Source organism: Gopherus flavomarginatus, chromosome 2, assembly GCF_025201925.1.
Source record: "Gopherus flavomarginatus isolate rGopFla2 chromosome 2, rGopFla2.mat.asm, whole genome shotgun sequence".
NCBI classification, from domain to species: domain Eukaryota; kingdom Metazoa; phylum Chordata; order Testudines; family Testudinidae; genus Gopherus; species Gopherus flavomarginatus.
The window spans coordinates 279401071-279428883 of NC_066618.1; the positions used below are offsets into that span (position 1 = coordinate 279401071).

Consider the following 27813-nt stretch of genomic DNA (forward strand, 5'->3'; position numbering starts at 1 on the left):
AGACTGCTGCAGAGGGTCGATGGCCTCCATCCGGTGGGCCAGTAGCTGGAACAGAGAGCTGCTGCTCCCCTTTGAGTCTGGGCCGAGGAGAAGCTGTGACAGAGCCCTGCTGTTGAGTTGCTGAGGCTGAAGACATGTGACCAGGGTTAAGACTACACTACATCTGATGACTTGTTAGTGCTGATCCTTAGCTCATAGATGTCTTCTCCTCAACTAGCCATTGAGAGTGGACGCTGGTGGCTGTCGGTTGTTGGTTGTACAGCAGGTCTGACTTTGGCTTACAGACAGATGAAGAAAGGGTGGATTACCCTTGGGCTGTGGCTATCTAATCTAACAACTGTTACCGCCAGTTGTACTGTGCAACCTAAGCTGGTCACGGTACAAAATTGCCTCACTCCTTGTTTCACCTGGCCTGCCTTTGCCATACTTACAGAATGTTTTCCTTTGGCCTGAACTCCTGCTCAGCCCAATGCAAGAGAGGGCCCAGGACTATAAGCTTAAGGGAGAATGAGCACTCAGGGCTGAGGTGGATCTGTGTATAATGCCATGAGGATCAGTGACTCTCAACTTTTCCAGACTACTGTACCCCTGTAAGGAGTCTGATTTGTGTAGTGTACCCCAAGATTCACTTCACTTTAAAACTTGTTGCTTACAAAATCAGACATAAAAATACAAAAGGATCACAGCACTCTATTACTGAAAAATTGCTTACTTTCTCATTTTTATCATAGAATTATAAAATAAATCAGTTGGAATATAAATATTGTACTGAACATTTCAGTGTATAGTATATAGAGCAGTATAAACAAGTTATTGTCTGTATGAAATTTTAGTTTTGACTGACTTTACTACTGCTTTTTATGTAGCCAGTTGTAAAACTAGGCAAATATCTATGTGAGTTGATGTACCCCTGGAAGACCTCTGTGTACCCCCAAGGAACATGTGCATACTCCTGGTGGAGAACCACTGGGTTAGGTTTTTGTTGCAACTTGATGTTGAAAACTGCAGCCATTAGCTGAGCTTTTGCAGTGCCACCTACTGGGTGTAGCCATAATAGAAATCTATATTAACTTCTTGCATTTTTTATTGTATGTTTTTAGGATAATTTAAGTAAAAGTGTGTTGGTTTTATTTTACATGTTTTTGCCTGCATAAGATCCATTATTTATATTTTTGTTCCTGGAGACAACCAAGTTACACCAACAGGTATATACAGTGCCTCCCCAGGTGGGGGCACCATCAACTATAAATATTTGTAGGAGTAAGAGTCCTACTGCAGAGGGGTAAACTAGAGGATTCCTACCTAATTGCCTATCTCAGCTGGGACCACCAGGATCTCCGTTATCCTTAATGACCAAAGGTGCCCAGGCAACACGTGAGAGTTGCCTCCTCTCAAGCAACCTGGGAAGGAAAGGGGGTTATAAGCAAATTCTGAGAGGCATTGCACATGGCCACCCATAAAAAAAAAGGCTCCCAGCCTCATCCTTGGGACAGCAGAGTAGGTGTTTGCTTCTCCTGTCTTTTCCATACCAACATCACACACACAAGAGGGTGCTCTGCAGGATCATCAAAAGAGAAGCCCTGAAGAGCTTTTCCAGGGCAAGGCCAAGAGGACAGAGTCATGGTGTCCTAGGGCTTTGATTTAGCAATATGCTTGAACTCAGGGTTAAATTTAAACAAGTGACTATCCCATTGAAGCCAATGAGAATACTTGTATTCTTAAAGTTGGGCATCTGCTTACTGAATCAGCAGATCTGGACCCCAGATACAGAGGTAGGTCTTGGACTGTACCCTTGCCAGACTCATTTCAACAAACCCAACTGTAGTGTGCAACAGACAGATCAGGGAGGGATTCATGGCCAATGTCACATGATGAAACCCTCCCTAGAGCTGATGTCACCATTTTGCCATTCAACAGTGAGCTACTTATAAGGCAGCAGCAGGGGGACCAGGAGGAGAAAGGAGGAAATGCAGGGGGAACTCAGATTTCTATACCTGATATTTGATAGTAAAGATCATAGGCGCCAAGTTTCTAATCTGCCGGGGGGTGCCCAGGCCCCACCCCCCACTCCACCCCCTTCCCCAAATGCCCGAACCCCACCCCATCCCCACCCAACCTCTTCCACACCTCTTCCCTCCCCACCTCTTCCCCACCTAGTTCTGCCGCCTCCCCAAAACATGCTGTGCCCTTGCTACTTCCTCCCCCCTCCCTAGCACCTCCTGATAGTGTGAAACAGCTGATCCACGGCAGGCAGTAGGCCCTGGGAGGGATGGGGAGGCACTGATCGGTGGAGCCCGCTGGTGTGCGGAAAGCGCTGGTGGGAGAGGTATGCACTGATAGGGGGGCTGCCAGTGGGTGCTCAGCACCCACCATTTTTTTCCCAGGGGTGCTCCAGGCCTGGAGCACTCACAGAGTCAGAGCCTATGGTAAAGATTATCAATAACGTGCTCATTTTTTTGACCAACCCACATTCCCACATGAATGCAACTTTCATTAACTATATGATTTCAGATTGAAATAATAAAGACTAAAAATGTTTGTAAAGCTGGATGAAACTCATCCTGTGCTTTCAAAATAGAGAAAATTCAGTCTATGGGATTGAACACCACTTGAGAGTTAGGCACACAGGTTTTTGTATAATCTGCTATAATTCCAGTATATAATCATCTGTCACTAAGTAGTGTGGCATGTAATCTATTACCCCATGTTTAAATTTCATATTAGTTGGTACATTTTCCATCTTAGTTTCTTCTCAGAAAGCAAAGGATACATGTACACTGCAAAAGAAACAAACAAAGAAACAAACAAACCACTGTGGCAGTGAGTCTCAGAGTCCAGGTCAACTGACTTGGACTCGCACAATGGGGCTAAAAATAGCAGTCTAGACAGACCTGCTCAGGTCAGTGCGTGGGCTCCGATGCCCACAAAGAACAGCAAAGATAGAAGTCAATCAAGCAGACAGTATGATGAAGGCCTAAAGAGCAGTTGGTATCTAAGAATGCGGAGGAATAGACATTCCATTTCAGTTTCAGAATTCCTGCTTTCCTCCCACTTCCTTCCTTCCAGTTTTCCTGCCATCAGTTCAAGGCCAGTTCTGACCATGACTTAAATGATCCAAGTAAAACAAATTAACATTAGATTTTTTTATTTTACAAGTACAGAACAGTACACTATAAGAAACAAAATGGATGCAATTCTGTCTTTCCAGTTAGAGAAGGAATTTAAACCCCCAGGATTTACTTATAGAACTTTTTAGAACTTTTTTTTTCCTTGCAGAAGATTGATGAAAACTGGTGCTGTCAAGCAACTAAAAAAATTAATCGTGATTAATTGCGTGATTAAAAATATTAATTGCAAATAAGCACGCTGTTAAAAATAATAGAATACCATTTATTTATATATTTTTGGATGTTTTCTACATTTTCAAATATATTGATTTCAATTAAAACAGAATACAAAGTGTACAGTGCTCACTTTATATTTATTTTTTATTACAAATATTTGTATTGTAAAAAAACAAAATAAATAGTATTTTTCAATTCACCTAATACAAGTACTATAGTGCTATCTCTTTATCATGAAAGTTGCACTTACAAGTGTAGAATTATGTACAAAAAATAACTCCATTCAAAAATAAAACAATATAAAACTTTAAAGCCTACAAGTCCACTCAGTCCTACTTCAGTCAGTAGTTCAGACAAACAAATGTAGTTACAATTTGCAGAAGACAATGCTGCCCACTTCTTATTTAGAATGTCACCTGAAAGTGAGAACAGGAGTTCGCATGGCACTGTTGTAGCTAGCGCTGCGAGATTTTAAGTACCAGAAATGCTAAAGATTCATATGTTCCTTCATGTTTCAACCACCATTCCAGAGGGCATATGTCCATGCTGATGATGGGTTCTGCTCGATAACAATCCAAAGCAGAGCAGACCAACACATGTTCATTTTCATCATCTGAATCAGATGCCATCAGCAGAAGGCTGATTTTCTTTTTTGGTGGTTTGTGTTCTGTAATTTCTGCATCGGACTGTTGCTCTTTTGAGACCTCTGAAAGCATGCTCCACACCATTTCCCTCTCAGATTTTGGACAGCACTTCAGCTTCTTAAACTTTGTGTTGAGTGCTGTAGGTATCTTTAGAAATCTCACATTGATACCTTCTTTGTGTTTTGTTAAATCTGCTATGAAAGTGTTCTTAAAATGAACATGTGCTGGGTCATCATCTGAGACTATGACAACATGAAATATATGGCAGAATGCAGGTAAAACAGAACAGGAGACATGCGATTCTCCCCCAAGGAGTTCAGTCACAAATTTAATTAACACATCAGTTTTTAACGAGCCTCATCAGCATGGAAGGTGGCTGAAGCATGAAGGGGCATATGAATGTTTAGCATATCTGGCATGTAAATACCTTGCAACACTGGCTACAAAAGTGCCATGTGAATGCCTGTTCTCACTTTCAGGCAACATTGTAAATAAGAAGCAGGCAGCCGTATCTCCCGTAAATGTAAACAAACTTGTTTGTCTTAGCGATTGGCTGAACAAGAAGTAGGACTGAGTGGACTTGTAGGCGCTAAAGTTTTACATTGTTTTGTTTCTGAGTGCAGTTATATAACAAAAGAAATTTCTACATTTGTAAGTTACACTTTCACGATAATGAGATTACACTATGGTACTTGTATGAAGTGAATTGAAAAATACTATTTCTTTTATCATTTTTGCAGTGCAAATATTTGTAATAAAAATAATAATATAAAGTGAGCATTGGACACTTTGTATTCTGCACCATAATAGAAATCAATATATTTTAAAATGTAGAAAACCATCCAAAATATTTAATACATTTCAATTGGTATTCTATTGTTTAACAGTGCAATTAATCACAATTAATTTTTTAAATTGCGATTCTTTTTTTAGTTAATCGTGTGAGTTAACTGCAATTAATCAACAACCCTAATGAAAACAAAAAATAGTTACCAAAAATTTCAGTGGAAACTTTTGCTTTTTTGTTGAAAAAAATATTTTGGGTTTTGGTTTTCTGATTAAAATTTTTTTTAAATGTTCAAGGAAGGGCACTTTCTATTAAAATTTTAATTTAGTTGAAAACCTAATTTTCCAGGGAAAAAAGATTCAACAAATTGTCTACTAGCTCTACATATTTGTCTGGAATAAAATCCTTATGAAAAATACCAGAGGCTTCAAATAATTTCAGTGTGAGTCTTTGGCTCAATGCAGGGTGTGATGGGACCCCCAGGGTACAACCTGAAACTGTGGGACTGCTCTGCCCCTTAACTCTCAAGCCTGGGTTGTCGTTCACAAAGCTATGCCAGTGACAAACAGCAAACCTCTTGAGGTGCTGTAATCACTCAGCCATCAGCATGTGGAGACCCACACCCAGCTAAATTGCCACTCATGAATTATACAGAGAGAGGCACCAGGCAATCACCCCGGTCCCCAGCATTGCACCCTAGAAATATGACATCTTACACTGCTCAAGACTCCCTTGGACTGTGCAAGGTCATTAATTAGTTTGCCACTTCAACAAAGGGTAGCAGCTATGCAGCAGCCCTTGTTAAGCTGAGCTGAGATTCCCCAAGCATTTCAATCAAACCCACACTGTTTTAGATAAAATATAAAACAGATTTATTAACTGCAGAAAGATAGGTTTTAAGTGATTATAAGTAACAGGCATAAAGATCAAAGTTGGTTATATAAGAAATAAAAATAAATTTGCATTCTAAATTCTACAGACTAAGCAAGATTTGCCTCAAACAATTTCTCATCCTAATAGATGTTACCAGCAGATCACAGTTCTTAATACACAGATTAAATTCCCTTTCAGCCTGGGACAAATCTCCCCAGTTCAAAGTCTTTGTCTCCAAAGCAATCTTCAGGTTTTGAGAGAAGAGAGGAGAGAGGCCAAGAGATGATGTCACTGTCCCCTTTTATACTTTCTTCCAGCTTCTAGAAAGATCCTTGCTGTGACGTTGGGATTAGACAGCCCCCACTGTGTATGTGCCCTTTCTGAGATGTTTCTGGGCAAGTGAATTCTTCTTGATGGGCCATCAACACATTTCTGGCCTGTCCTGATGTAAATCTGTCTTACAAGGTGCTCCTTTGCTGCCACTGAAAGACTGGCCGTGGGCATCGGCCAACCTCACAACATATTTCAGTAACACACACATAACAATACTTAGTAACTTCAGGTACAATGGTAACACACATAATTCAACAGAGTAGTCATGTTCAATGGAGCATGACTTCTCAAATGATACCTCACAAGGCATACTTTGTACAAAACATATATTCATATCACAGTGATGAATATGGGGTTTCCAGGGTGCTATTTTGAGGTACAGTGTTACCTGGGGTAAGTGGGTGATATATAAGGGGTCAGGCTAAAGGATCTAATGGTATCCTCTAGCCTTAAACTCTATGAAAGGCGCATCAACATACACTTCTATCTGTTTGGAGCACTAAGAAGGGGTTTTGCCATGATTGTCTCTAGGGTTGTGGTTTAATTGCACTATTACTGTGTGGCCATAGGTGTACTGATGGAATCACTAGATTTCAAATACCATGGCCAGAAGTTCTTTTTCTATTTGTTTTATATTGATCCCAGACAAGATAATGGAGCAGCTGCTACGGGACTTGGTTAATAAAGAATTAAAGGATGGTAATATAATTAATGCCAATCAATATGGGTTTATGGAAAATAGAACCTGCCAAACTAACGGTTTTTTTATTAGATTACAAGTTTGGTTGATAAAGGTAATAGTGTTGATGTAATATGCCTAGACTTCTATAAGGTGACTTGGTAACATATGACATTTTGATTAAAAACTAAAATGATATAAAATTTACATTTGTACACATTACATGGATTAAAAGCTGGCTAACTGATAGGTCTCAAAATGTAATTTTAAATGTAGAATTGTCATCAAGTGGGTGTATTAGCCCCATGATATTTAACATTTTTATCAATGACCTGGAAGAAAACAAAATAATCACTGATAAAGTTTGCAGATGACAAAATAATTGGGGGACTGGTAAATAATGAGTAGTAATAAATATTGGGGTAGTGGGTAGTAGCCATGTAAGCTGTTCTGCTTCAAGGTATGATCATCTTCCCATGCAAGCCTCAAGTCCACTTGGCCCCTGATAAGGGCTGCTGCTCAGGATAAAGAGCAAAGGCCAGTGATGGACCCAGCAGATGTAAGCCAGGCTCCCCAACAGTGGTGAAGGTGGAGGAGCCACAACTATGGATGTGTGAATCACGTAGGCAGAAGGAAAGCTAGATCTTCGCAACTGTCATTCATGCTCTCAGGAACCGACTGCATCTGGCAGAAGAGTTCCTGGGAAGGGGGATGGTGTCCCCAACAATAAAACCCCTCTATGTCTTCCCATTTCCGAGGAGGCACAGTGAAATCAAGGGACAATGGACCATGACAACAGCACTAGGATTAAAGCCCCCTTATTACCAACTCCAGGAGGCGGACCATGCTCTGCATGCATAGGACAGATGTGACCTAAACCTCACTTAGGGAAACTACAGCCCCCCCGACCCCAACTTCCTGAAGTCCAAACCAGATCTTAGAGATGCATTCCAAGTTTCCACATGGAACGTGTTAACACTGAGTGGCACTGGATACAAGACAGCTCTTGTCAAAGACTCACCCATTACAAGAGCGTAATCACCAGCATCACAGAGGCTGGTCTGCCACAAAGTAATCAAGTTCCTGTTGAAGGAACAACCTTCCTCCACACCGGTGTTCCACCCCAAATTCAAGGTGTGGTTATTAGACAACCTCTGGCACAGCTTTCAGCCACATGGAACCACATCTATCCATGCTTTCTCTATGCTTGGCTCCAACTTGTTGTTGTGGCCTACGTGCCGCATCACTAGCAGGAAAGGATGCATTCTACCATCAGCTAGCAGCAAAAATCCAGTCAGCTACGCCACATGTCACATTGCTAGTGGTTGGAGATTTCAGTGCCAGGACTGGCTATGATTGAACTGGGTATGGAACCATGATAGGTGCCTTTGGAGGAGGACAATAGTTCTCTCGGGCTCCTAGGACTGCTGTGAGGCTTGAGGCAGTGGTGAGCTTCAGAGTGGTGCATATTCCTCTGCCTTGTTCCCCAATATGGTAAAATAATGGTTTTACTTTCCTGCTATCATCCTCCTACATGTATAGCTCAAACTTCTTCCACTGGGTACCTTTCTGGGCTAGATTTCTGTCTGTAAAATCTAGAGCTCTGGGGGCTTCAGACTGAGTTCTGTGGCTCCTGCTGCCAGCTGCTGCACTTCAGAGAACTCCCTGCTCAGATGCTGTCACCGTGTTTTGCTCACAAAGTACAAAGCTGACTGCAGGTTAAGTTGACAAATGAAACTTTATTAACCCCTGTGGAATGCTGTGCCCTAGTGGCTGAATTGCTTCCAGCCTAAGTCCCCACATTCCCTGTCCCACTGTGTCTTGTCAATAATAGTCCCTCCAGGGAACATTGGCCCTCTGATTCCAGGTCCACTGATCATGAGACATTGTGTAAGAACCTGCAGGGCTATAAGCTGGGCCCAGAGCGCTTCTGGGCAATTGATGCCTCCACATCTCGCCACGAGGCTTAGGCTGGGTTCCTGTGAGAAGACTCTGTGAGGCTGAACTCAGGAGGAAATATGGTCCAGGAGGACCTGAGTGGCAGCTTTTCACAGCCACTGATTGGATGGCATCAGTATTTAAGTCAGGAAGTCATAATGGGGAGCTATCTGAACAACAACATAGACTGCTTTCCTGGCTTTGCTACAGACCCCACTTGTGGGAGACCCTAGACTCAAGCTTTTGAACCTGCCTGCCTCCTGATTCTTGGTTTGCTCTTTGGCCCGTCATGGACAGTAACCAGGGCTGCCCCGGGGTGGGGAGAGGGGCAAGTGGAGCAATTTGCCCCAGGCCCCGGGCACTGTAGGGGTCCTGCTAGCCGCTCCGGGTTTTCAGCAGCACTTTGGCAGCGGGCCCTTCACTCGCTCTGGGTCTTTGGCGGCGGGTCCTTCAGTGCAGCAGAAGAGTCGGAGTGAGTGAAGGACCCACTGCTGAAGTGCTGCCGAAGCCTCAGAGCGCTGCCCGGTGAGTACAAGTGCCGGGGGAAAAGAAAATAAAGCTGCAATCGGCGGCACTTAGGCTGCTCTAACGCCGCCGCTTCATTCTTTGGCGGCCATTCAGCAGCAGGTCTCTCTCGGAGGGAAGGACCCACTGCTGAAGACATGGCCCTGACCCAGGCCCCCTGAAACCTCTGGGCGGCCCTGCCAGTAATCTAACCCTACTTGCCTCCTGATGCCTGACTCTTGGTTTGCCCTCTGGCCTAACCTGGACTCTGACTTCCTGGTACCTGATTTGGTCTGATTCCGGACTCCTGCTCCAACCACTAGATCTGACAGCCCACATTCTGGTCATGACAGTTTGCTCAGACATCTTTGCCCTCCCAACCCCTCAATCCCATCCAACCCCTCCACAGATGATGGAAGAGGCACACTGCCCTCCAACCAGCGGCCAAAACCCTTCTGATCCCCTTCTGGCTAAAACCCACACCAGACCTTGTGGAGTTGATTGGTTGGTCACCCCTATCATTGGGACCAGTGACACAAAAGCTGTAACGTAAGGGCACTGAGAAACAGTATGCCTTGATGTGATCCGTTCCCCATTCTACCTGATAATTCTTGGAATTCCTTGGTTGGAGTGGCATGACCTGTACATCTCCTGGTGATGGTGGAGCATTAGCTTCTCCACTGAATACTGTCAGAAAGTAACAAAGCAATCAATCTCCAACTGACCTGTACCCAGGGCTCCAGGATGGAAGCAGAACTCTGGACAGCAGGGGCTGGCCATATGAGAGTGGCCTCAGGCCAGAACCACAAGTATCACAACTACCTAAATGTGTTCAAAAAGAAAAATGCAGACTCACTACCCCCACACAGAAACTAGGACTGCCCTACTTACAGCCAGGGCAAAAGTGCCTTATGGACAGATATACTCCATTTCTGAACCAGAACTGGAGACGCTCCATGGGTATGTCCAGGAAATCTTGCCAAGGACTTCATTCGGTGATTTACCTCTCCAGCAGGGGCACCAGTTCACTTTGTGAAGAAGAAGGATGAGTCATTACACCTCTGTGTAGACTATCGCACACTGAACTATCTCCACCACATATAACCACCAAACAGCTGGGCAAACTGAATAGGTGAACCAAATACTAGAGCAGAACTTAAGGTGCTTTGTAAATTACCATCGAGATAACTGGTCCATGCTCCTGCCATATGCAGAGTTTTCTTACAATAGCGCTGACTGTGACTTCACAGGTTAGAGCCCCTTCTTCACTAATGATGGGTTCCATCCCTGTTTCCACCCAGTGTTACCAGCAGCCTCCCTGCATCCTGTGGCCACTCACTGGGTCCAACTGATCCATCTCATTCAGAAAGAGCTCAAGAACCACCGAGAAGAGGAGAAGGAGGCCTACAAGAGGCATGCCCATGGTCGGCAACAGGAAGTGCCAGCATTTACAGTAAGCCAAAAGGTGTGGCTTGCTGCTAAACACCTCCAGACTAGGTGACCTTCCCACAAATTGGACCACCAGTTTCTGGAATATGTCCTGATATGCCAGCAAATTAACCCAGTTACTTTCAAGCTCCACCTGCCCGTCTCTCAAAATACACCTAGTTTTCCAAATCTCCCTAAGAACCTCTTCCCTGACTTAACTACATTGCTGCCACCACCAGTAGAAATCCAAGGTTATGAGGAATACAAAGTACATGACATCCTCAACTCCTGATGGCAATGCATGTCTGTCCTATCTGGTGGACTGTGGAGGCTATGGCCCTGAAGAATGCACTTGGGAGCTTGCCTATGTCCACACCCATAACCTGTTGGATGAACTCCACAAAACTCACCCAGCCAAGCCTGACACCACCTCAAAGGGGGTGAAGTGGGGAGATGGTGTAAGAACTACAGGTCTAGAACCTGGGACTATGGGCCATTGGCATCTCCACATCACCACAGGAGGCTTAGGCTGGGTTCCTGTGGGAGGACCCTGTGAAGCTTGGCTCAGCAGGAAATGCTGCCCAGCAGGACCCGGGTGGCAGCTCTTCACAGCCCGATTGGCTGGCACCAGTATTTAAGCCAGGAAGCCAGGATGGGGATCTATCTGAGCAACAACAGACTGCCTGCATCTGCTCCAGACCCTGCCCATGAGAGACCCTAGACTCTGACTTGTGACCCTGCCTGACTCTCGGTTTGCCCTTTGTCTTATCTCAGACTCTGACTCTCAGTACCTGATTTGGCTTGACTCCTGTTCTGACCACTAAATAGGATTGCCCACATCCTGGTTGTAATCAGCGGCCTAGTATACTGGCTTTCCTGGATCCCATTCTCAAGCACCTATCTCTCCCCATTCATTGCATAGGGTGCCTGGGCACCTAACCCAGGTTTTGTGGATTTCATTGTTGTTCCAGTGATTTTCTGGGTGCCTAAAAGTTAGGCTTTGAAACACTGAGCTTTGCAACACCTACGGCCCTTTGTGGATCCAAGTCCTAGGCCCCAGTTAAGCAAAACACTTACATATGTAATTCCATTGACTTTAATGGAACTTGAGCGAGAGATTTGCTGAATCAGGGCACTTAGCATATTTTTTCCTGCCCCCAATTTAGAAGAAATCTGGCACCTTGAAGATTGCTACCTGTGGGGTTTTAGCTACACAGCCCCTACTAACTTAGTGCAGAAATCTCAGGGTAAGTTTTTCCAGTCTGTCCAAAGGTAATTGTAGAGTTTCTGGAGATGAGTTTCAGAAACCTGATATGCGTGCTCTGAAACTTAAGCCTGTTTGTGCACAAAACCCACTATTTTCTCTCATTTCCTAGTATATATTTTGAAATCCAGCCAGGCATCCTCTTCTATATAATCTTCCTGTTTCAATGACCATGATGCTGATCCCGTTTGTCATTCAGTTATTTGTCTTCCTGATGAGTTAACCTGTCAGGCTAAGGTATTCCTTGTGTATATTCCCCATCATCTGATCAGACACCTTTCTGATCATGCAGTCCCAACTTGGGCTAAAGTCCTTTTGATTTCAATTGGAGTTTTGCCTGATTAAATGTCTTCAGGTTCCCAGGGCCAGAAGATACATTGCTTATGTAATCCCCCAACTTGGAGTACCAATGTGGAAACTACATAGCTTGGAAGCAGCTGGATACATGTGAATTACAAGGCCTATTCCTCACTTAAGTCCCATTTAACCATTGACCTTTTGTTGGCCCTTACTGAAGGCAATTGCATTAACCTTTTGTTTTGATTTACAACAAAACAGTGGATTTATCCATTCTGGGTATTACCATAGCACCTGTTGCCATGGTATTTAAGATAGACTTGCAGGTGAGTCTTTCAATTTACATTTGTGAAAAGCCTACTCACTTGAAAGCAACAAACAACTAAATGCCAAGGTTCACATTGTTTGAACATTTATTGCAATTCAGTGTCAAAGACATTTTAGAAAAATACATCACTGTTCGTACCAAACCACTGTAAAAATCAGAGTTGAACATGCAAAGAAAAAAAAAGTGTGCAAATAATTTATATGGAAGGATTTTAATCACACAATAATATTAAATAGGAGTCTTAATACACAAGGTATGCTTTTCACTTCATACCTTATCTAGTTACAGCTTTATTTAAAAAGGAAAAACAAGTTTCCTTTTCACATATAAGCAGGTATTCATTATTACTGCAGATTAGCCCCTAAAACATTAGTACATTTGCAATTTCTAATTAAAATGTTAACTGTGGAGCTGCCCTGTTGGCACTATATGCAGCAAGTGATAGCCAAAAAGTGCCAGACTACCCTCAGTTACAGCAGCGGGGTCACCCGGGGGAAAGGCTGTGTGTGCGCTACAGAGTGCCAGAACAGGGGTGTTACTTAGGTGTTCACGCTATTAATATATTGGAGACTGTCAAGAGAAGGAAAGATTTACTGTCTTTGGGGCCAGACCCTGCAGAGAGCTGAATGATCCAGAGCATCTTCCACTACCAATGAAGTCAATAGGAGTGGGGAGAACTAAAGAGGTGCTGAGTACATTGCAGATTAGGCTCCACTTAGGAACTTCTCAACCTCAGAGGCAGCAGGGGGCTAGTCAGCTCAGAAGAAGGGACCTTTACAAGAGCCATTACATGTAGAAGGAAAGCATTTATAAAAAGCTAGCTTGTCTGTACACATTACTGTGCCTAGACGACAAGCAGAACTCCAAATGCTATAGGAAAACTTTTAAACTGTTTACCCATCATATCCACAGAGAGGGTGTGTTTTTGCCAACAAGCCAGCAAGCAAGACTAGCGTTTTAATTGAAAGCTATTTTTTGGCAAGGTGCTGATCTGTGAGAAGAAGCTGTGCAACAGGTTACTAAGAGCCCCTCAAAAGTACATGATGGTTTATTGTAGCGAACAGAAGGTTTAAATATGAGACATCATCCAAGATTTATTAGGTACTCTACAGTATTTGAAATGTTCCTGGTCTATTTCAGTTGTAGCAACTACGGGCCAAAGAATTGGCTGGGCAGAACAAGCTAGTTTACTACATGTGTATGTTCTAGGAGTTGTTTGTGCAGCCAAACAGAAATGGGAACACAAACATTAGTCACTACAGGAGTTCAAAACAGGGGGATAGCAATGTTCCCATTTACAGAACGTGGTATGGTGCAATTAAACGTTTACATATGACGCATGTCTGTAGAGCAGTACAAGGTTTCCTAACGATTTTACAAAACAGAAGTAATACAATTAAAAAAACAATACAAGATGAGGTGCACACATTTCATAATCAAACATTAAAATACCAAACCATCATTAGTATAAACTACTCAGCTTATGTACAACTGAAATTCAGCGTCTTGAAGTGACTGTCAAATTCAAATAAAACTCAAATACTCACCTCCCCCGGGAAACTGAAATGCAAAATTCTCTTCTCTTCCTTTCCATGCACCCTCCACTGTATGGAGTGGTTTTAAAATATCTGTACTGAGTCACATTCAGCTCTGTTGCACCAGTAAATCCGGACCAACTCCATTGGTTTCAATGGAATCACTCTGTCTTTATGGTGATAAAGGCAGAACAAAGACCTTGTTTCATAGTATTGAAACTAACGAAATCCTAACGGCAACCCAGATGAAAGGCTGTTTGGAAAGATCATTATCTCCGATGTCACATTCAAACACAGAAAGCCTGTTTTCAACTTACAATAACTTTGCCAGAATTACCCTGAAAATAAGGAGGTCCCTTTTATGCCAAAGTAGCCTTGCACCTTCCTGCCTCAAACCCACTGTTACCGCTCAGTTTCAGTCTCCTGTCAGCCCACATCATGCAGATGCAAATAATCTACTTAAATAAAACCGATGCCTTTGTAAGTGGTCAGGCTAAGGCATCTGGGCACAAGCAGTGGTTGTTAAAAAGGAATTATTTGACTCACTACAATATTTGACAGTAATAAACCATTTTGGGAATAGGAAAGACTCATGAGGAGATCGATATCAGTAACGACTGCAGCAATAAAATAACAATATGAGGCAAGTTCTATTTCTTTCTTTAGCAGACTCATTTAATAAGTTATACTCCTTAATAGCATGCATTACGTTTGGTTTCACGCTGTAGGTCTCTTCCTCAAGTAACCACGTAAGAATAGTTTTTCTCGAAACAACACAATCTGAAAATGTCAATGTGTAGATAAATGTTTCACTTAAGGCCCATGTAGTGCTTTCAAATCAGAACCTGCACTTTAAACTTCAACTGCTTTACCAAACATTAGCTAATTGATCCTTACAGTGGGGCACTGCAATAAGTAGTTATTGTCCCCATTTTACAGACTGGAATTGGAGGCAGAGAATGTTTTGCCCAAAACCACAGGGGAAATAGTTGCACAGCCAGGACTAGAGTTCGTAAGTTCCTGACTCAGAACCTTGTGCTCAGACTATTATATATGGAATTTAACTCCAGAATCGATCCTGGAGTTAAATTCACTTGATGTCAGTTTCACCGAGGAGGAACTTGCTCCAATAAATACAACCTAAAATAAGTATTTTACAGGTTGAAACACCAATTGCTGGTATGTCAAATTTGACATTGCAAATCACAACTTCTATTTAGGTTGGTTCACTGGGAGTAGATGGGGCAGACAGATGAGGAAGGAGGAAAAAAAATCAGACCTCCAAGCAGGAGGCACAAAGGTTATAAGGGTACTTTGAACTGCTAGAGAAAGGATTAACATGGATCTTCACACACATTGCTACTTCAATCACTTCCCTTAACACTCGTCTTTCATCAAGTCAAATTCCAGTCTCATTTATACCCACAACACCTCACTGACATCAACAAGGGTTGCATGGGTGTGCAGGAGAATAGAAACTGGCCTCTCTTACTCAGTTACACTAACTCCCATAACTAGAGTTTCATTTCTCCAGGTTAACTACCTCTGAATCACTTTCCACTCACATGAACATACACCCTCTCCCCCGAGTTCAAATTTACTCTTTTGACCCATCTTTGAGTTGAGAGCAGATGGAGGGAGGGCAAGGTCTCCATCGTCAAACTATTTTATTCCCTTCTCTGCATAATGCAAAATGATTTCTGATGGGAGTGTCTCTTGCCCTGTCTCTGAAAGAGATTTCTGGAAGAACCAAACCTTCTGCCTTGGAATGCAACAAATGGCAGTTACTGTTAAAGCATTCTCCTGGATATCCCCTCACCAGGGCTGCAGTCTCCATCCCCACCATTCAATCTAAACACTCATTTTTCCCCCCACAACTACTGAAAGAGCATGCAAAGTGATTTAGTTTGTAAAAATGCAAATACTGTTGCAAAAATATATATAAACAGCTGCAGAAAAGTGTTAGAGATCAATTATAAAACCTGTAAAAAAAGGAACAGACTATTAAATAATTAAACTCAAGTAGTTCTTCCTGATTTATCCTGAGTATTCCTCTTCCTCGCAACTCTTTTGTCCATACCATACAACCTATTAATGTTTATCTTTCTTAGGCACCTTGCTTACGCACTCTGCGTACAGTGTTGGAAAAGTGCTGTACATGAACGCTGCTATAGGACAACTGCAAGGATTTTTTCTATGTAGGCTTTCAAAACTTTTATACATGGACTGGAATCTGCCAGATTAAGTTTGTCAAATTCATGAGTTATACATAATAAAGGAGATTAGAAGTTTGGCCATTATTTTCAGTGGGATCAAGATTTGTAAGCACTAATTCTCACTGTATCTCTGTTAATCTGGCACTGGCAGGGAGATGGATTAGGTAAATTATTTTCCATTTCTATGATCCATAGAAATGATATGGGATGTCACGTGATTAGAAATCCTATTTACCCTAAGGACTGACTGTACCCGTATTACACTAGGACTCTATGGCTGGCTTTCCTCGCTGCTCTTCCTGTTTCTAACAGCAGTTACAAACAAATAGTATTTATCTTACATGCTATAAGCCAGATCCTCAGTGAATGTAAACTCGCACAGTTCCACTAGCTCTATGGGGCTGAGTCATCTCCCAGTTACACCAGTTTTGTCTTTATTTCAGTGGAGTTACACAAGGTGGGGGGATTCAGACCCAGTGAACCAGATGCTGATCTCAGACAGGTGTAAATCCAGAGTAGATCAGGCCCCTTATTCATCCATTGTGCACCCTCCTTAAATACAAATCCTCACCCTTGGTTTGTTTTTTTGCTTAATCTTTTATAAAGACAACAAAATTTAAAGGAAGGTGGAGTAAAATCTTAGGTATTTCTAAGGCGCTCATCATCTGGGTATTCAAGAATTGAGTACAGCAAGAAAACGAATTAAAAACGTAAGCAATAACATAAAAAGAAGTTTGCTTACGGTCATAAACATCATTTCCCTTTAAATCATTGTACAAAGTATAATAGTTCACATTGCATAATGGATTGTTGTTTCAAAGGTACTCTATTTATTCGAGGTAGAAAATGGCATGGTGTGTTATTTTCATTTTTAACTAGGATCAAATCCTAGAGGTTATGCATATTTCTGAATGCATCCAATTTTTTTTACATATAAGTATTATTAAAACTAGTTGCAGGGAATTTTTCCCCATAAATATTTTTAAAATGTCATATTTATAAATATCTATTGTAAATAAAACCAGATGGAGGAGCAGTTAAACAGTCCTAGTCTCAAACTGCTTTCTTTTCATTTATTAGAAACTGAAAAAAATAGGAAGTTTTTAAAGGGCCATGGGGCAAATTAAGTTTTAACTTCTAAACAGAAAGAAATTTCTGCCTTGTATCTTGTACTCGGATAATAAAAAGGTGACTTTTTACAACATTGCTTATACACGCCAGCCTTGTTAGAAGTCCATATTTCTTAAACATCGAACGTCAGCGAGCAATTTCACCTTTCGTCTCTAAGAGCCTCTTGTTTGCTTGACTCAGGAGCTTCAAACAAACATCAACATTTACACTATTTACAAGTTCAATGTCCAAGCTGAGCGCTATAAAGTGTCTTGTTGGAATAGGATATGCTGTGAAGAACCAGGGTTCAGAATCTGAACAAGTTGATAAAGTCCTGGGGTGAAAGAGAAGTGGAGCAGCTCTCTGGGTTGTTGGCTGTGCAAGGATGATCAGTACCCTGCAAAAAAATAATCCGGTTAGAGAGGCTACAGAACTAGTGTCACAGCTTTAATTGGTTTAGCAATGCTCTGTGTGCCACATGCTGCACATCCAATTTGCAAACTGGTAGATTAGAGTACATAGCTGAGAATACAATAAGGTGGGTGCACAACTGGATGCAAAACTGTACTCAAAGAGTAGTTCTCAATGGTCCACTGTCAAACTGGGAGGATGCATCTAGTAGGGTTTCACAGGGGTCTGTTCTGGGTCAGGTATTATTCAATATTTTCAGTAATGACTTGGATAATGGAATGGAGAGTACGCTTATCAAATTTGGGGATGATACCAAGCTGGGAGGCATTACAAGCACATTGAAGGACAGGACTAGAACTGAAACTGATTGTGATAAATTTGAGAATTGGTATGAAATCAACAAGATGAAATTCAATTAATTACAAGTGCAGAGTACCACAGTTAGGAAGAAAAAAAATCAAATGCACAAATACAAAATGGGGAATAACTGGCTAGGCAGCAGCACTGCTGAAAAGGATGTGGAGGCTCATAGATGACTCGTGCCTCCCCATACTGGTGTGGGGGGGCACAATATAAACGGGAGGACACATGATAGCCCCACCTATCTCCTCTGCCCAGCGACCCCGGTCCAGGGCCTCCACGCTCTCCACTCCCCATGTTACCTGTTGGGGGAGGAGGGGCGTTCTGTCCTTCTCCCGCTGTGTCACCCTCCCCTTGGCACGTTTGGCTGCTCTCCTTGGCAGCCGGGCCCAGGCGGGAAGCGGGAGGTTCAAGCTGGCTGCTCCGGCTCCCTGCTCCGTGCAGTGCAGCAGCTGCCTGAGAGAGTTAGACTGGGGAGGTGGCGGTGGGTCACTCCCTGGGCAGCAGTGGGTCAGTCCTGGGCCCGGCTGCTGAAGACAGGGGCTGAGCGAGCCAGAAATGTGCTGGGGGGGGGACAAAAGAGGAGGTTCTGGCTCGCTCAGCCCCTGTCCCTGGCAGCCAGGCCCAGGTGGGGAGTGGCCTGCCTTCGCCTCCCCAGCCAGGCTCTCTCAGGCAGCTGCTGCATTGCAAGGACCAGCAATCCAGTGTGGCTTGCATGAGAAGCAGCTAGTCCTACTTCCTCCACTCCCTGCCCTGGCCCAGCTGCCAAGGATTGGTGCTGAGCATGCTGGGGGGAGGTGCAGCAGGAAGACAGAGCCCCTCTTCCTCTTTCCCTAGCAGGCCCATCTGGGGGGCACTTGACCTCACATGCCCCCCTATGCGTTGCCTCTGATGGGGGTCATAGTTGATGGCTCATGTTCAGTTTGTGATCCATGTGATGTAGATACAAAAACAGCTAATATTCTGGGGTGTATTAACAGGAGTGCTGTATCTAAGACATGGGAGGCAGCAGTTCCACTTGGCACTGGTGAGGCCTCAGCTGGAGTACTGTGTCCAGTTCTGAGTGCCACACACTAGGAAAGACATGGACAAATTGGAGAGAGTCCAGACAAGAGCAACAAAAATCGTAATAGGTTTTAAAAAAAACTGACCTATGAAAAAACAAACCAACCAACCCTGGCTATGTTCAGTCTTGAGAAAAGACGATTTGGGGATGGTAGGGAACAGACCCGAGAACAGTCTTCAGATATGTTAAGGACTGTGATCAGTTGTTCTCCATGTCCACTCAAGGGAGGACAAGAAGTAATCAGCTTAATATACAGCAAGGGAAAAGTTTCTAACTATAAGGACAGTTAAGCTCTGGAATAGGTTACCAAGGAAGGTTGTGGAATCCCCATCACTGGAGGTTTTTAAGAACAGATGAGACCAATGCCTGTCAGGGATGGTCTAGATTTACTTGGTCCTGCCTCTGCACAGGGGGATAGACTAGATGAGCTCTTCAGATCCCTTCCAGTTCTATTCTTATAGAATTCTATAATAAATGTTATACTCTTCTTTGGCAAGGAACAGGTCAAGGCACGGCTTTAGATTTTAGGGACAGTTATCAATTCAAGGGAGATGAAGGACAAGGATTCAAATTCGCTCTCCGACTCATCTCCAAAGGATAGAGACCTGATTTGGCTGTCAGTTAAATTTGTGTTAGACCAGAGTAACTCTGAAGTCAATGGAGTTATTTCAGATTTACACCACTGTAGTGGACAGCAGAATTTGTCCCCAGGTTTCTGTAAATGCCTCAAATTTGCTGTGGCACTCCAGGGGCCTTCTTCTCTCATCACAGGGCAAGAAACCCCCACTAGATCCTGTGGGGAAAAGATAAGGCCCCAGGGAGTAACAGGAAACTGTGAAGGAACTTCTTAAGATAGAGAGTAAGCAAGCTTTAAGTGGGGTTGGCCTGATTTTTGGAGAAGGTCAGCACTTGCAACTCCCGTTAACTTGAATTAGAGTGGGCATTCAGCACTTCTGAGAAATCAGGCCCTCAATCAAATACCAGCAAAATATCCAGACCTTCCAGGAGAGGATGTGGCAATGTCTGCAGAGCTGCAGTGTGTCTCCATACTGCTCTTTCCTCGGGTAACATCTTATAAGTTTAAAATACATCTTCTTCCAATCCAGCAACCCCTTCTCAGATAAGATTATCCGTTTACGAATCTAAAAATCAGAGTTAGAGTGGATTGAGTGTACATGAAGGTTTAGTTTTGTTGGCAGTACCACTTCAAGACCTTCCTCCTCCTGCACATAGTAGCCAGCATGTAATTCTTGCTGATCTCCACATGATCTCATCTGTAGTGGCAAGAGAATCTGTTCTGAGCCTCTCCACATTAACAGTCTCCTTATTCTAAATACACTACACAATATCAATACTAGAGACCAATCTTACCTTCTACACAGATTCCTTCCTGTTGCACATTGCTATACAATGGCTCCAAGGGCTTAATGCTACCACACATCACCATGATTCAGAAACGCTAAAAATGACTATCGGGATAACAAACTTTACTCTATGTAGTGGTTTCAGGAATTAAACGTGTTTTTCTGCACAGATCTATCTTTGAACCTGGAGTTGCAGTATTTGCTTCTGAGACATTCACTTTTAGGACATCTTCATTAGCGGTGAAGATCAGATTTGGATCTGTCACACCATGTGACATATAGTCAATATAGGAAAAAAATATCTTCCCAGAATCCGGGGCCAGATCTTCAGCAGACGTAAATCTGTGTAGGTTTGTTGAAGTCACTGGAACAATGCTAATTCACACTAGGTGAAGATCTGGTCCCCCAATTTGTGTGTGTATATTTAGTGCTTATGAATGGTGCCAGACTGGCAGCCCTAGAGACTGAAAATCTTTACCCTCAAAACAGATACAATATAGTAACAGAGTTAGCTTGCCAACAACAGTGAACAACTCAGATTTTGTGTGTGTGTGTGTGGGGGGGGGGATCTTCCCACTAAAGGGAAAGAGAGGATAGTTCATAGTCCAGTCAATCCTTGGCCACTCCATGGAGACTGTCAGCAACGCTGCCAGTTGTGACGATGGTTTTTTGATGTGGGCAGTTACTGTTGGGAACTACACAGACACAGAACTCTGTAAACCTATGGTACAAATAGCAGTGTTACCATCCGAGGCCATGTGGATAGGTTAGCAGCCTAGATTGGAGGAGGTGCGTGTGACGTTATTGATGCTGCAGCCTTCTATTTCAGGCACCAGTATTGTGGCATTTACAACACTATCAGAACTTTATCACCATTGTCTTGTCATCCCATATTAGAAACTCACAGCATGCGCCTCAGAACAAAGAAGCAGTCAAAGATCTGGAAGATGTCTCTATGTGTGTTCAATCACAAATGGGTTACAATAGGAGATTGATTGAGGTTTAACTTTCATCCCATTACCTGTCGGTCTGTGAAATGGTATTGGCAGAGCTTTTTCCACAGCAGCCGGTCCTCACTGAGCACTTGCAATTCAGGGGCCACTTGTCCAAGGCTGACAAGGTCTCTCCCATCAGTTAGCCGCTGCATGATGTTTAATTGTAAACACAACGGCAGGTCTGTAAAGGTCATTCCTTTAAAGGCAGGCTGGGAAAAAAGTGTAAGAGCTCAGTTAGTGAAAAGCAGGCAATTCTAAATGGGAGCAATGTACTACTTGCTAAATATTTTATATACACAAGATGCAGTGACACTGGATAATTTCCCATCCAGGGGACAGATCAGTTCCCCTAGGGGATCCTGTGATGGGCTGTGGTGTTGTTGAGCCATTACTTCCAGCGAGAAAAGTACCCGTATCCACCATTTACTGTGGCAGAGCAACAATTGTGTTGTGCTATCAAACGTTAACTGCACGGTTTACCCCCCTCACCACTGGAGAGGAGGTTTATGGTGCCCAAGCTCCACTATAGTGGACCAGGGCATTACTGTCTGTAGGTCACTTCAGATAACTGGAGGGGAAATACTGTTCCCTAACAGGTTAAACCTCCAGTCTATACAGTTTAAGTCCCTTGGAAATTTCATGTCCCACTAAGACAACTGTGTTTTACTTTGCAGGGTCACATGATCCTATATTAGCCAAGTAGAGATGTTCACTAGTAATGGTACCAATCAATATTTCCCTTTAATTGTTTCCTACAACATTGCTGGCAATGCCGCCTGTTACCCAGGAAATATTTAAGAGTATTTTTTTTTAAATTGTTTCCTACAGGGGATACTTCTAGGACCATGTCTACATTGTGGATTTGCCTCAATTACAGTCATCGTTGTCTAGTAACCAGTTTAGCTACACCAATGCAAATTCTTGGTCTAGACAATGAAAGTCACTATCTCTACTAATGGCCCTTAGCACTGGGCTCCATACAGTGGCTCTGTCTGTCATACTAGGGTTTGCATACGTGCAGCTACACTGGTAACGGGATACAGACTGTTGAATTCAGGGAAAATCCCCAGTGCCATCAAGACCTAAGAACCAGGAAATGGGCTCCAACTGCTACACTAGTGCCCACTCCGTACTCATGTGGTAAAGGTTTGCAGGCTTGCGCTCAACAGTGAAACAATGTTAAGAGTCTCAAATAAATGTGCCAAGTTTTTAGCTGTCCTGCACCAAGATGCCTCTATTTTAAGTTGCAGTCACATCACCCTACATGCAACTGGCAGGGCAGTTAACTGTTTAAAACAAAATACAAATAGCTGATCAGCTAAGGAAAATTTTGTGGGACTATTTTTAAAATATGACCCCGTCTCCAGTGTTTGGATGGTGTCTGGCCATTCAAAGGCATAATATAAATATTTATTTAGACACAAAAGTTCCCATTTTGTAACCCTTCAGTAAGCCACATAGTTATTAATCTATAACAGGGCCCAGTGTACTCTGCAACTCCATAGCAGCAGCATATGCTGCACAGCCCATCCACTGCGACAAAAACTCTGGTAATCTTTCATTAATAATTAATTTTCTAGCCCTTCTGGTTGCCAAGAACACCATAAACAGACACAACTCCATCTTCCAGTAGCCTGAAACAATAGCTCCAAAAAGAGTGAACAATCCCACTCATCTCAGTGGGGTGTTGACTCTAAACTCTGAGTGATAACTTAGGAAAACTACTGTTAACTATTTTGCTGCTGGTCATTGTTAATAGGGACATCTAGCCAATATTCTTATCTCAGGATCCCAAGCAGCCTCTCATATACCCCCCCTAAAACCCAAAAGGTTTCTTACTCAACTTCCCTCTGACAACTTCTACAATGCAGTTTGTATTGTAGAAACTCAATACAAAACTCTGAAGCACACTACAAATTAAAAATATAAGTGCATTGCATAACTAAATTCCATATGGAATTAAATAACACAGAGCAAACTGTAAAGATTGCTTCATTTGTGTATTTCAATTAAATTAAAAAAACAGCAAGGTTTTTATTGACCTAGAGTTGGTGCAACAGTCCAGTCTGCTCCACTGGGGTGTGACAGATCTCTATCCCAGGCTGCAGAATTTAGGTCAAGTTTGCTGTGGATAACATGGAAGTCTTGTATATAATTTACTAGTGCCCTCAAATTCCATTCACTAATGAAGTTGCACTTTTTACAGATGAAATACCCACATAAGTCAATGGGGGTTTTACATGAGTAAAATGTGCAGGACTAGGCTCAAATGCGTTGAACTCAATAAGACACCTGCGCAGCTTACTAATGAAGTCCATGTGACTAAAGCACATTCTTCAGGGTTTTGCTGAATCAGGGCCGAAGACTTATCTGCTACATTTCAAACATGACTTTTTTTTTTCTTTTTAAAGGAACACACTCTAGATCAGAGGAGTCCTATGTTAACCTTCATTTCCTTGACAGGATTTTTTTTTAAGCTAGTAAGTACTACAATGCTCAGTATATATTTCTCAAGCTTTAGACTCCTTGGCTGTTAAGACATTTTTTCTCCTTCTGAAATACCAAAAGCACTTGGTATACTTGCAGTAAGTGGCCAACTGCCTGTAATACTGCTCTTTCCCCCCCTCCTTTAAACACAGCTGCTTTTGTTCAAGCTTGACAAGAAATCATCTTCAGTGGTGTGAAAATTACATTTTTTGCAAGCTTTACAGCTTGAGACATTAAACAATTTTTTAAAAGAAAGGCCAGCCGACCATGTTTAGGCCAAAAAGTAAACAAATGTATGTAAAACACACACACACTTCAGTTCACAAGTGGTGCTATGACAGAACATTGGCTGGGATTGATAGATTTTTTAACTGGTCTTCAGGATTTTCTAACCTGATGGTATACTGGCCTGGTGCTGAGATAAAATAGTTTTAACTATTGAGTCAAGCAGCTGGATCCTGATCTTGCAGTGAGCTCTGTGCAAGGACCCTGCACCTTCAAGGAGCCCCATGCACAGGCGCCAGCTTTCTCTGGGCCCCAGGGGTGCTCAACCCCCTACCCTGGACCCCTTATCCCAAGCGCCCTGCCCCGCCTCTTCCCACTCCTGTTCCATCCTGCCCCGCCACACCCCCTCCCCTGAGCATGCCCCATACCTGCTCTGCCCCTCAGTGCCTCCTGCATGCTGCGGAACAGCTGATCACAGCAGGCTTTAGGTGCTGGGAGGGAGAGGGAGGAGTTGATTGGCGGGGCCCCCAGTGAGCAGGAGGTGCTGGGGAGGAAGAGGGAGAGCTGGCTGCCAGTGGGTGCTAAGCACCCACTAATTTTTTTCTGTGTGTGCCCAAGCCCTGGAGCACCCATGGAGTCAGCACCTATGGTCTCATGGAAGACAGTGTGTGTCTGGCGTCACAGAGATAATTGCAGGACTGGGGCTGTGGATTTTACTTAAGACTTTCTCAGAGTCCAGAGAAGCCTCCTTTCCCCATTGTCCCTTAACTTCTCTCTCCTCATCCCAAGGTCCTTGCACTGCAGCTACGCTCCTTCAGGGTTCCCTAGATAGTGCTTACCCTGCACACATTTTGAAATTACTTAGGCAAGCGCAAGCACCTCTCTTGCCTATTAGCAGCAGCCAAGCATGATGCCTCTTTAGCAGCCTACTGGGAAAAAATTTGCATTTCAATTAATTTAGGCCCATGTCCCAGTGTCACTATGGTTAATGGGAATTTTGCAATTAACTTCAAGGTGAGAGTGGGACTCTTAGGAAAGGGGACAGATATATTGGCAACATTAGAAACTAAAGTCCAGTACTGAGTCACAGACAATACTAGTACAAGTGCTATTCGAGTCTCATCATTCTGCCTTAGCCCTGACTCTGACCCTCTGTTGAGACTGCCAGTGAAACGTGAGCATCTATCCAAAAGGAATTGAAGTGAGACCAAACTCCACTCACACAGCATTTGATGACCATTTAGAGGCCTAAATGGTTTTGGTTACTACTAACAGCAGGCCTGACTGTGGAGTCAGTGGGTGATTTGAGGAGCACTTGAAGATGCCAGGCTTCATCATGCGGTCAGCTTTTCTAAATGAAGCTGTTTTTAGAGAAACATGCAATGTTACCATGTAACTCTGAAAAACATTTTGCATCTTGGTTTAATTTTCCACTTGAAAGTCAGAATAAAAGTAATACTTAAAAAAAAGCCTCCCCCTGTCTAATCCAATTGAATTCAAATCTTAATCCAAATTCTCTCCACCGGCAGGCTGTGTGTGAAGTCTAAGAATGCTCATTATGATCCAATTACACAGGCAGGAGCTGCAGCTGCATGATAAGGTTGCATGAAAGAGCCAATGTATCATTTGCCTCTAAGTGAGGGCTTGGATTCTTGCTTACTCTTGTGATTTGGATGCTGTTCAGTTGCTGTTGCCAGTGAAGAATAGTCTCCATTCTGTGTACCCACATGTTGATGTTTCCAACCAGAACAGACTTGCCAACCCTTTGTACCAGGGTGCACAGTGATGTGTAGAGAGTCTGCAGCAATTCCCTTATTAGCCTGATGTTCTGCTGATCTTCAAGGACTTTGGAGGCAGAGAGAAGAAGAAAAATATATTTTAAAAAGAGACTATAATGTTTAAATACATTCTCAATATCTACTTTCTTCTGGAGGCTTTGTAAGAATTACTCTCTATGATCTTAGGCCAAAAAGTATCAAATCTGGAACTGTGGGGGGAAGGAGGGAGTAGAGGAGGACTGCTCTGTCTAGACATGACAGTTTATCAGACAGGAAACATTTGTCAGAGATGTTCCCTAATAACTGTACAAGAGATTGACCTAAGGAACAATGTTCCCTCTAATTTTTTACATATGGAGGTCATGTGTAGCAGGGGTGGAGCCGAGGGGTTCAGCATGTGGGAGGGGGCTCAGGCAGACTGTTGGAGTGCGGGGTGGATAAGGGCTCCAGCTGAGGGTTGCAGCCTCTGGGGTGGGGCTGGGAATCAGTGGTTGGGGTGTGGGAAGGGCTCAGGGCTAGGGCAGAGGGTTGGAGTGTGGGGGGGTGAGGGCTATAGCTGGAGATTTGGGGTTTGGGGTGCAGGCTTCCCTGGGACTGTGGCAGATGAGAGAGGACTCCCTCCAGCCCTTTCCCTCAGCCACGGCAGCTCCGAGGCTGGGACTGGGGGAGAGGCACGTCCTCCATCGGCTGCGGCAGCTTCAGCTCTCCCCACCTGCGTGGCCCTTGATAGCCTGCTCCTTGGCCATGCAGCCTAGAGGGAACTTTGCTGAGGAAAGATGTCTGGCCTTTCTACAGTGCTTCTAACAGCCAGTCTAGGAACATTAGCCAACTTGTCCCCCTTAGATCGGTGCTTGGAGGAGACCTTCCACACACAGCTCTTGCCCTGCTTCCAACCAGTTCATGTGGAAACAAAGGCTCAGCCACCTCTATAGCTCTTCTTGCCCTGCCGCTCTACTCCTACAAGGGTCCTCTGAAGGTTGAGGGTCCACACAAGGAGAGGTAGTGGAGATTGGGTTGACCAGGGAAGGGGGAATCCCCAAAACACACACACACACACACACACACACACACACACACACACACACACACACACACACACACTGTGACCCGACAGAGATTTCCAGAAAAAAGTAATGTCGGCCCTGACAGACTCCTTTCCCTAGGTGGGCAGCCATGGCCAGTGGGAGCCCCTGGTGGTGCAGCTGCTAGGAAGCCTTGGAAGTGACTAGGGCCTAGCGTTAGGAAGGAAGCACAGAGCCTTTATGCAGCCAGCCTTGGCCTCCTGCAGTTCCTCTCTAGTCTGCCAGATTTTGGGGCAGGACCAAACAGCCTATTCTGCAGACAGGGGTGTGTGGGACCCTGACCTTCCTCCCAATAGGATGATGGAGAGGATACTCCTGACAGAAATCTGTGCCCATGCAGGGGCAGAGAATTCATATGACCTGCATATTTCTGTGCCTCATGCACAAAAATGCAAAAGAAATCTAGGGGGCGGGGGGAAAGGGGGACACACACACATCTGTTCCCTGGCAGTCCAGGCAGCACATCTGTTCCAGCATGCCTGGAGCAGCTTCAGACCCAAATCACTGCAGCGGGAGGGGGGCTAGGTGTGCGTGCCTGTGGGGAAGACGTTGATCACCATCAGGTGGCGGGGCTGGCCAACAAGTGCGAGAGACTCTGTCCCTCTCTCTTGATACTGTGGCTCAAGAGGCATGGAGGAGGGTAGGCCTTTTTGCTATGCAGGAGGAAGACTCTGTCCCCGAGGCAGAAGTGTAGCCACCTGCCTGCCTAGTAAAATGTAACTTCTTGAGAATTGAAAAAACACTTAAATATTATCATGTTACTGA

The 27813-nt window shown here is 43.7% G+C and overlaps 1 protein-coding gene across 3 annotated transcripts in view; it reads right to left on the reverse strand.

The window, feature by feature from the left end:
• Positions 1 to 12486: 12486 nt before the first annotated feature.
• FBXO32 (F-box protein 32) overlaps positions 12487 to 27813 on the reverse strand; it is a 34623-nt gene continuing 19296 nt past the window's right edge. For 2 of the 3 annotated variants that reach the window (XM_050941154.1, XM_050941156.1), the window contains exons 6-9: positions 25849 to 26033; positions 21503 to 21685; positions 20116 to 20259; positions 12487 to 17677 (exon numbers count right to left, since the gene is read on the reverse strand). In XM_050941154.1, the coding sequence (XP_050797111.1) occupies positions 17588 to 17677; positions 20116 to 20259; positions 21503 to 21685; positions 25849 to 26033 (602 nt within the window). In that variant the 3' untranslated portion in view covers positions 12487 to 17587. The remainder of the gene's footprint in view (positions 17678 to 20115; positions 20260 to 21502; positions 21686 to 25848; positions 26034 to 27813) is intronic. The other variant, XM_050941155.1, reaches the window with a different exon arrangement.